The 11976-nt window shown below is 33.9% G+C and overlaps 1 protein-coding gene across 1 annotated transcript; it reads right to left on the reverse strand.

Moving 5' to 3' along the window:
• Positions 1-9354: 9354 nt before the first annotated feature.
• LOC127712399 (zinc finger protein OZF-like) lies at positions 9355-11730 on the reverse strand. The gene has a single exon (XM_052218792.1). The coding sequence runs from the start codon at positions 11672-11674 to the stop codon at positions 10424-10426; it is 1251 nt and encodes a 416-aa protein (XP_052074752.1). The 5' UTR covers positions 11675-11730; the 3' UTR covers positions 9355-10423.
• Positions 11731-11976: the final 246 nt, after the last annotated feature.

Below are 11976 nucleotides of genomic sequence, written 5' to 3' on the forward strand. Positions count from 1 at the left end.
TACAAGCATTCGGCTAATTATAACAGGACAGATACAAGCATACCGCTAATCATAACAGGACAGATACCGGCATTCAGCTTATTATAACAGGACAGATACAAGCATACTGCATATCATAACAGGACAGATACAAGCATTCAGCTAATTATACCAGTACAGATACCAGCATTCAGCTAATAATAACAGGACAGATACCGGCATTAGGCTTATTATTACTGGACAGATACAAGCATCCCGCTTATCATAACAGGACAGATACAAGCATACAGCTAATTATAACAGAACAGATACAAGCATTCGGCTAATTATAACAGGACAGATACAAGCATACCGCTAATCATAACAGGACAGATACCGGCATTCAGCTTATTATAACAGGACAGATACAAGCATACCGGATATCATAACAGGACAGATACAAGCATTCAGCTTATCATACCAGTACAGATACCAGCATTCAGCTAATAATAACAGGACAGATACAAGCATACCGCTAATCATAACAGGACACATACAAGCATACCGCTAATAATAACAGGACAGATACAAGCATACCGATAATCATAACAGGACACATACAAGCATACCGCTAATAATAACAGGACAGATAAAAGCATTTAGCTAATTATAACAGAACAGATACAATCATTCAGCTAATTATAACAGAACAGAAACAAGCATTCAGCTAATTTTAACAGAACAGATACAAGCATTCAGCTAGTTATAACAAAACAGATACAAACATTCACCTAATTATAACAGTACAGATACAAGCATTCAGCTAATAATAACAAGACAGATACAAGCATTTAGCTAATTATAGCAAGACAGATACAAGCATACCGCTAATCATAACAGGACAGATACAAGCATACCGCTTATCATAACAGGACACATACAAGCATACCGCTAATCATAACAGGACAGATACCGGCATTCAGCTTATTATAACAGGACAGATACAAGCATACCGCTTATCATAACAGGACAGATACAAGCATTCAGCTAATCATTCCAGTACAGATACCAGCATTCAGCTAATTATAGCAGGACAGATACAAGCATACCGCTTATCATAACAGGACAGATACAAGCATACCGCTTATCATAACAGGACAGATACAAGCATTCAGCTAATCATACCAGTACAGATACCAGCATACAGCTAATTATAACAGGACAGATACAAGCATACCGCTTATCATAACAGGACACATACAAGCATACCGCTAATCATAACAGGACAGATACCGGCATTCAGCTTATTATAACAGGACAGATACAAGCATACCGCTTATCATAACAGGACAGATACAAGCATTCAGCTAATCATACCAGTACAGATACCAGCATTCAGCTAATTATAGCAGGACAGATACAAGCATACCGCTAATCATAACAGGACACATACAAGCATACCGCTAATTATAACAGGACAGATACAAGCATTCGGCTAATTATAACAGGACAGATACAAGCATACCGCTTATCATAACAGGACAGATACAAGCATTCAGCTAATCATACCAGTACAGATACCAGCATTCAGCTAATTATAACAGGACAGATACAAGCATACCGCTTATCATAACAGGACACATACAAGCATACCGCTAATCATAACAGGACAGATACCGGCATTCAGCTTATTATAACTGGACAGATACAAGCATACCGCTTATCATAACAGGACAGATACAAGCATTCAGCTAATCATACCAGTACAGATACCAGCATTCAGCTAATTATAGCAGGACAGATACAAGCATACCGCTAATCATAACAGGACACATACAAGCATACCGCTAATTATAACAGGACAGATACAAGCATTCGGCTAATTATAACAGGACAGATACAAGCATACAGCTTATCATAACAGGACCGATACCGGCATTCAGCTTATTATAACAGGACAGATACAAGCATACCGCTTTTCATAACAGGACAGATACAAGCATTCAGCTAATCATACCAGTACAGATACCAGCATTCAGCTAATTAAAGCAGGACAGATACAAGCATACCGCTAATCATAACAGGACACATACAAGCATACCGTTAATAATAACAGGACAGATAAAAGCATTTAGCTAATTATAACAGAACAGATACAAGCATTCAGCTAATTATAACAGAATAGAAACAAGCATTCAGCTAATTTTAACAGAACAGATACAAGCATTCAGTCAAATATAACAGAACAGAAGCAAGCATTCAGCTTATTTTAACAGGACAGATACAAGCATTTAGCTAATTATAACAGAACAGATACAAGCATTCAGCTAATTATAGCAGGACAGATACAAGCATTCAGCTAATTGTAACAGGACAGACCAGCATTCACCTAAATATATCAGGACAGATACAAGCATTCACTTAATTATATTAGGACAGATACAAGCATTTGGCTAATAATAACAGGACAGATAGCAGCATTCATCTTATTATAGCAGGACAGATAAAAGCATTCGGCTACTAACGAGAGGACGCTAATCATAACAGGACAGATACAAACATTAAGCTAATTATAACAGGACAGATACAAGCATACAACTAATTATACCAATATAGATACCAGCATTCAGCTAATTATAGCAGGAGAGATACAAGCATACCGCTTATCATAACAGTACAGATGCAAGCATTCGGCTAATTATAGCAGGACAGATACAAGCATTCAGCTAAATATAACAGGACAGATACAAGCATTCGGCTAGTTATAACAGGACAGATACAAGAATACCACTAATCATAACAGGACAGTTACAAGCATTCAACTAATCATAACAAGACAGATACAAGCATTCAACTCATCATAACAAGACAGATACAAGCATTCAACTAATCATAACAAGGCAGATGCAATCTTCAGCTAATCATAACAGGACAGATACCATCATTCTGCAATCATAACAATACAGATATCAGCATTCAGCTAATCATAACAGGACAGATACCAGTATTCAGCTAATTATAACAGTACAGATACAAGCATTCGGCTAATCATACCAGTACACCACTGATTATAAAAGGTAATATATTCCAGAATACTACTGATCATGACAAGACAGAGATCGGCACCTATTTATAGCAGGACAGATACAAGCATGCCACTAATCACTGCACGACAGAAATCAGCTCACAGCTAACTACAACAGGACAGATACCAGTATACCATTTATACCAGTAGGTAATATAGCAAGAATACCACTAATCATGGCAAGACAGAGATCGGCACCTAGCTAATTAAAGCAGGACAGCAACTTATCATAATAAAAACAGAGCCTGAAAAAAAAATCGAAATCGACAGAGACCAGCATATAGCTAATGTCTCCATGTCAAAGAGAATCAAACCAACATGCGTGCGCAACACAATAGGACATAATTTATTATTCGAAGAGAAACCAACAAAACACCGTGGCAAAAAAAACGAAAAAAAAAACGATGAAAAGACAAAACGCTAAAATTAAATGCAAATCTTAAAATGAAATATATTTTTCTCTAATTTTCATTATTGAATAATGTTAATGTTTTCAGTATTACAAAATAATTCAACTGAGTTAACACATTTGATATTTTGTAGATGCACAGAACAGGAATGGCACTCAATGGAAAATAATCGTTTTACCCGTTTAGATACTATCCGTGAAATACAGAAATTTAGCCAATATTTGCATCGGAAAATAAATTGTTGTTGAATTTTAGTGAATACGATACTATATTTTATACGCTGGAATTACGACTCGTAAATAAAGCTGTTTGTTAATAATGAGATATTTGTTGTTCATTGTATTACTACGATCCCAAATTTAAAAAAGTCCAATATCAGCCGTTTCAGTAAGTTTTCATCTTCATTCAAAATCGCGTTACTTCCTTTAGAGTTATTTCCATGGGTGAACACTTTTTAAGAAAGTGCCCATGGAAATATCCAAAGGGCAAAAAGTCTGGATAAATGAAGGTGAAGAATAGAAATAACTCTCCATTCCTGAAAAATAATGGAGAGTTTGAACAAAAGATTTACGTCACAGGTGTATTTTAATTTATTGTGACAACATTCATTACTTAAGTATTACATATGCCCGAAAAAATAAAAATGAAAATATACATTTTGTATCAATACTTACCTCTCACCAGTAATTTGTCTGCATATACACGTATTCGAATTGTAAACAATATTTGCAGTTTACAATGCTTCATTCATGTACACGTGAACATGGTCAACTTTGATTTCTTTCGGCAATTTCAGTTTGAAAAGAGGAGCATAAATGTTTATTAATAATTTATGAATAAAGAAAATTCGAGACCATAATTCTGCAATGCAATGTAACTAGTAAGCTGAAGAACTTCGACGCTGTAACTGATTTAGAGAGAATTCTTTTATGTCATGATATATCAAATGTTCACTTAAACACTGGTGGCATTGTATTTGTCGTTATCTTTACCCCGAGCGTAGGCGTAATGCTAACAGATATTGAATTGAACCTAGAGCAAGACATGAAGAATTCTCAAGTTCGATTTAAATAGGAAAATTCAGAAGTTTTTCGTTAGAAGCGAACATATAGGACACCATCAGAAGGCAGCCAGTTAGAAAACTTGCACTTTTACACCTCACAAATTTAGCCAATACACATCAATACCCCTATGGACAAGTCATGAGATGTTCCAAAAATGAAAATATGACCTTTTTCCACCTAGCCTATTTACTCTTCCCATATCAAAATCAGTTAAAATATAACATTCAAAAATTTATTTCAACTCTCTTCGTTCATTTTCAGCTTATAAAAAAAATAATTTAGAAATAATCAAAGGGAACTATATTCGTAGACGAAAAAAGTGATCATTTATTGTGGCCTTGGGTCATGACATCATACGCTTCAACAATCATAGTACATCATCAATATCAAAAAGATCTACCAGCGGCTGTTAGCTCATTCCAGGTACTTTAAATGATTATTTGGTGACGTTAGAGATGCTTTTAAATAGCATCGACAGATAAGACAGTCGTCAGTCACTAATATCGACATGGTAAAAATGAAAGAAATATTAAATTATCTATCGTCAGACCGCAGTACGCAAATCGCCAATTTCATAGAGGAACTTTCAATTATTTAAGTAAAGTTATCTTTATTTATAGTCTGGTTTCATACATGCATATATACAAAAAAAATAGAACATGCGCTCTTCAACGGACGATATAAAATACCATAACAAAAAGAAGTACATGTAATAACACCAGATACCAGATACCGACATTCGGTTCAAGAGCTCATCAGAGCTCATGTTTTCTCTGACCTTAAATAACACTTACTTACTTACTTACTTACTTACTTACAGACAGCTCACATCTATACATTCAAAGCCCATGCAGAATAAAAGTAAAGCAAGATATGTGATAAAAAAAAAATCAAAATTATCATCACATAAAAACAAGGAATTATTTGAATTTTGTAAAATTGATAAGAAATATATGATGAAAACTAACCAAACTTAGGAGGGTTAGCCATTCACACATGGCTAAGGTTCAGGTCACGTTCACTGACATTTAAATATGAACTAACTAGCCCACCAGCCCTTAGTCATGCATGGCTAACCCTACTTAATTGGTTTAGATTATCATACATCATATATTTCTTATCAGTTTTCCAGAATTCCAAATTGTTCTACGTTTAAATAATTCCTTGCTTAAAGCAGACAGTATCTAAATACACAAAGCACATGCAAAATAAATCACTACTAAAATGCACAGGCCAATGAGTGTAAGCAGCTACAACGAAGTTAATGCATAAGCAAAGCAAAACAATTATTTGCATGAACTGCAGGTAAAATTTCAAGAAAAAAATCAGGGAGAAATTAATTTTTTGAACTGACCAAAAGTTGATAAACTTCTTGCCTTATTTGATAAGGGGTTCTAAAGTATTGCTGCCTCATAAGTTCCAAAACTAACTGACTAAAGCTTTTCTTATCATACGTTGTTGGGTTTACTATTCTACAGAAACTGATGCAACATTTGTGGTCTGTGGAATATTTCCTGTCGTCCGCATAAAATTTTCCATCCGTATTTTATAATGTCACAGAAGACACACACAAATACTGTTCTGTTGCCTGCTTTTTTACACGTACCTTCCCATTAACATTCATGTCTACCCTAATACATTTAATGGTCCAAGGATATGGACATTTTAAGCCACTCAAATCCAGAAATGTTTGGTTAAGCACCGTTAAAAGTTTGGAGTAATTTCCAATATAGTCTAAGGGTAAAAAATGCTTGTTTCCTGCCATTGAGCATTATAGATGTGTACTAATACTCAAAACCAATACCAAATGAGCCATTATGGGTGTGTACTGATACACAAAACAATACCAAATGAGCATTATGGATGTGAACTGGTTGACATTTCAGTCTAAGATACATGATTGTTTTGTATAAGTTGTTATTGGCTTTGAACTAGCTGTCAGTAACTTCGATAACAGTCAGATCTGTACTTGTGTCTTTTTATTTAGAAATACCCTGCCAAGTCTGGTCAGTGTTTTTATTAGATGTTTCTTTGTTGTGTATCGATCTGATGAGTTAAGCCCTTTTCGACTGATTTTAATAGTTAAAATTATATTCTTATATTGTGCTGTAACATCACAGTCCCAACATGTTTTCGCCACATTCTTTGTGTGCCTGTCCCAAGTCAGGAGCATGTAGTTGGTTATCGTTGGTTCATGTCTATCATATATTTTTTTTTTTTATTTTTTTTTTGTAAATTGTTTTGTTATAAATTCGGCCGTTAGTTTTCTCAATTTAATTGTTTTAAAATGTTCATGTCGGGTCCTTTTATAGCCAACTATACGATAAGGGATTTCTTATTGTCGAAGGGCGTACGGTTGTTTATACATTGTAATTGCTTACACGTACATCCATTTCATTTGAAGTTTGGTGGATAGTTGTCTCGTTGGCAATAATACCATATCTCCTTATTTTAATATTACTAAACATTTTAGAAGAGAAGAAAATTAGATACATACATTTACTTGAAATTTGTCTGATTGACATTGTTGGTTTCTTAATGTCCAATGGCAAATTTGTCTGATTCAGGTTTTGTTTATATTTGGAGGAGAGACAGTATAAACCAGAATCGATTACCGATTTGGAAAACTTTTCTGCAAATGTACGAAAAAAAAATAGGATTCGAGTGTCTAAGACAGGGACGTTAGATTTTTAAACTAAAGGCTCTAAAGAGCCTGTGTCGTTCACCTTGGTCTATGTGCATATCTAACAAAGGACACTCTCCGACATTGTAGACGAGAATAGACTTCATGACAAAAATCTCTATTTTGTTGATCTTGTTTTACTGATCTTTTAGTCTGTTTAGTTTCTCTCTATCTTCTTTAGTTTTTGCTCAAAACACAAAAGAGGGTAAAAAAATCCTTATTAAAGAGCTATCACTCCTATGAAAAGTGACAGTCTACTAACTATATCGGCAAAATTTGACTTGTTAGTAGATCTTGCCTTGCTGATCATTTTTGTGATTTAAAGTGTCTATTTATCTATTATAATTTAAATCATATAAGGCATAACGGAAAAACAATGTTTTTCTCTAAATATCATAGTTTTCATAATAATAGGCAAAAATGAAAAAAAAGGTAAAATTTGTCATTTATGGGCAATAAATCCTATAAGAATTCGTCTGACAGTTTTGATGTATATGGACAATTGGTAGAGCTCATCATTCTGAACATGTTTGCTCCTTTCAGATTTTCACTATTTATAATGGTTCACAAAATAATAGACTAAACTTGCATTTTACCCCTATGTTCTATTTTTAGCCATGTCGGCCATGTTGGTTGATGGGCGGGGTCATCAGATATATTTTTTTAACAAGATACTTTAAGGATGATTTAGGCCAAGTTTGGTTTAATTTGGCCCAGTAGTTTCGGAGGAGAAGATTTATGTAAAAGATTACAAAAAATTACGAAAAATTGTGAAAAATTGACTTTAAAGGGCAATGACTCCTTATGGGGTCAATTGACAATTTTGGTCATGTTTGACTTATTTGTAGATCTTACTTTGCTGAGAAATTTTGCTGTTTACAGTTTATCTCTATCTATTATAATATTCAAGATAGTAACCAAAAACTGTAAAGTTTCCGTAAAATTACCAATTCAGGGGCAGCAACCCAACAACGGGTTGTCTGTTGTGTCTTTAAATTTCAAGGCAGATAGATCTTGACCTGATGAACATTTTTATTTCATGTCAGATTTGCTCTAAATGCTTTAGTTTCGGAGATATATGTATAAGCCAAAAACTGCATTTTACCCCCATGTTCTATTTTTAGCCATGGCAACCATCTTGGTTGATGGGCGGGGACATCGGATACATTTTTTTAAACAAAATACCCTACGGATGATTTAGACCAAATTTGGTTTTATTTGGCCCAGGAGTTTCCGAGGAGAAGATTTTTGTAAAAGTTAACGGACGACGACGGACGACGACGGACGACTGACGCCAAGTGATGAGAAAAGCTCACTTGGCCCTTTTGAGCCAGGTGAGCTAAAAAATGGAAATGACACAAATTATGTGTGTCTAAAACATTTATTCTGTTTTTACTGTCTACAGGAATGGTCCCACCCTAAAATGTGGTCGCCAAGGGTGAAGGTACTTGGATTACTTTAGAATGTATAAAACAAGCAACAATATGAATGACCTACGGTACAATGAATGTACAATGAATGTATGCACATGACCAGCGGCAAATATTTCAAGCATACTTAATAATGTACAAATCTGAGGAGCCAAACATTTCAAGAATTAAACATTTTTTCTCAACCTGATTTTTGGGATTAGACATAATGTAAGAAAGTAATTGATGAAGAAAAAATCAATGGGTGGTGCACTTGTTTTTGGGCTATTATCATGAAACAAATCACACGTTCGCAATTAAATTGACAGCATGGTCAATTTGACACAAAAAAGAAACACAAGTTTATAAAACTTTCTAATATTAACACCAAGCTATAGACTAAGTGTGTTTAAGTTAAATTCATTCAGATTACTTTTTTTCATACTTTCACTATAGATGAAGTTTGTTTGCATTGCTTAATTTTTCGTAGAACGCATGAAATTAAAAACTCATTTTTGTATAATTCCATTTGCATAAATTTATTAAGTGATATAAACAAACGAGAGCTTTTAAAACATATTTGATAATTTTTTCCTGCATCTCTGTCACAACATAACAAAAACAAAATATAATTCTTGTGTGTTCTCATTTTGCTTGAACAAATTTAGAATAACAGAGCGTATACAATAAGTACACCTAAAGAATAAGTTAACTTTCGATAATTTTGAAGTCTGATTTACTCAGTTAAAAAAGTCGTCCAAAAAATGAAACTTTTCATCACACAAATCAGATCGTTTCAATTTTTTGTTTGCATTGCTCAATTTTTCTTTAAACAGACATACCCGTGTGTATTCAACCTTTGTTTTCTTTGATGACATCACGTGTAATCAACTATTATTTCATTAGATTTTTCTTGTCTGATTCAGGTTAATTTTTCATTAAAAAAACACATTTCACTCTCACACTCTTTCAAATTGATAATAATCATACTGTGATGATTATCAATATATGACATCTCAATGATTTTTTGTCGGTATGAACCGTTTTGATTTTCAACAAGAGACACTCATATCACTATTTTCGATTGGTGATCAACCTGTGTTTACAATAATCGTATGTATACCACATATCACACTTATCATGCAGTTGAGGATCAATCTGTGTTTACAATAATTGTAATTCTACCCCATATCAGTGTATCAATTGGTGATCACCGGTACCCTGTGTTTTAAACAATAATTGTAATTACATCACGTATCACTATCTGACTATTATCAGTTGGTCATCAACTTGTGTTTACAATAATTGTAATTATACCATATATCACTCTTATCAGTTCGTGACCAACCTGTGTTTACAATAATTGTAATTATACCACATATCACTCTATTCATCAGGTCTTTAAGACTATGGCTTCTCATGTGATTATTTAGTGAAACAGCTGAACGAAACGTATCTTCACATTTACTACATGTAAAAGGATTGTCACCGGTGTGTATTCTATGATTTTGTAATAATCTGTTAGAGCAAAATATTTTGTCACATATATCACATCTTACTAAGTTTTCACCAGTATGCGTTTTCAAATGATTTTGTAATGCGTCATGTTGAAAGAATGATTTATTGCAGACACAGCAATTATACGGTTTTATGCCAACATGTGGACTGTTCATATGTGCTCGCAAGTTGGTGTTTATATTAAATCCTGTGTTACATATGTAATACATTCAAATAAACGTGTTTCACTAGTGTGTGTTCTCATGTGTGCGTTTAAATTATCACTGTTACCAAATAATTTACCACATACGTTACAATCATTGGTCACCAGTATGTATTTTTATGTGTCCATATAGTCTTACATTACTGGTAAAACATTTGCCACATACGTTACATATGTATGATTTCTCACCTTTGTGTGTTTGCATGTGCTTCCAAAGGTAGTGTTTAGTGGCAAAACGTTTCTTGCATACATTACACTCGAACAGTTTTTCATTCGTATGCGTTTCTGTGTGTCTTTTTAAGTCCCCACTTTGAGAGAATTCTCTTCCACATAAATGGCATTTATATGGTTTTTCACCAGTATGTATTCTCATATGCTTCTTCAAGTTGTCCCTTTCTCGAACTTTTATTCCACATATGCTGCATGTGTGAGGCTTTTCATCAGAATGGGTTCTCAAATGTACCTTTAAGTTTCCATTGTGCTTGAACTTTTTTCCACATAAATTACATGCATAAGGTTTGTCACCTGTATGTATAGCCACATGTGAATTGAGGTGATCTTTACGCCTGAATGATTTTTCACATAGATCACATTTGAACGGTTTTTTGTCAGAATGAATTGCCCTATGTAACTTTAGGTCCTCAGCTGTTGAACACCTTTTCCGACAAATCTCACAACGAAAGTGTTTTTCACCAGTATGTGTTTTCCTATGTCTATTGAATACACCAGTTCTATTAAAACCTTTACCACAAATTTCACATTCATATGACGTGTCACCTGTATGAATTTTTCTGTGTATCAACAAGTCACCACTCCGTACAAATCCTTTCTCACATACATCACATTTGTGACGATCATCTGTATGCTTTGACATATGTTTGAACAACTTGTATTGCGAACAAAAACCTTGACTACAAATTTCACATTTATAATGTTTTTCGCCTGTATGTATTCTTTCATGTGTCCGTAAATTACCAAGACGACGGAACATTTTACTGCAAAAATTGCAATGAAAGGGTCTTTCGTCAGAATGAATTATCATGTGACCCAATAAAACACTTTTATAAGGAAACCCTCTACCACATACATTGCATTTATGAGCCTTTTCACCGGTATGCATTTTAATATGATTCTTCAAGTTACCGGTCTGAAAAAATGTTTTGCCGCAAGTTTCACATTTATAAGGTCTGACCTTAGTGTATTTTTGAATGATTGTCTTAGAAAAATCGTTTTCTAATAAAAGCTCATTACATGTATTGGTTTGAATAGGTTCTTCTTCCGAATCGAATTTTAAAGCCTCGCCATTTTCAACAACATCGATATCACATGGTTTACCATTATCCATATCGGATTTGTCGTGTTTGTAAGGATCTCCATTTCTTTCAGTATCAAAACTGTAAGGTTTTCCATCCATAACTAGTTTGATTTTTTCCACTTCTGGTACAGGTATTGCGATCTTCTTGTGTTGATTAAGACCTCTTTTTAACAACAAAAGTACTGTGCTTTAGAGTTTTTAGACCTAAATTTAAAAAAAGTAATGCTGTTAATTTCGATTTTTAGATTTTTAATCAATGGTTATAATTGTCGTAAAAAATGGATAATTTTGTAAACGTTAAGAGCATCTACAGTAACTTTTTAAAAAATCAT

The sequence above is a fragment of the Mytilus californianus genome, unplaced genomic scaffold (assembly GCF_021869535.1).
Source record: "Mytilus californianus isolate M0D057914Y unplaced genomic scaffold, xbMytCali1.0.p SCAF_8, whole genome shotgun sequence".
Lineage (NCBI taxonomy): Eukaryota > Metazoa > Mollusca > Bivalvia > Mytilida > Mytilidae > Mytilus > Mytilus californianus.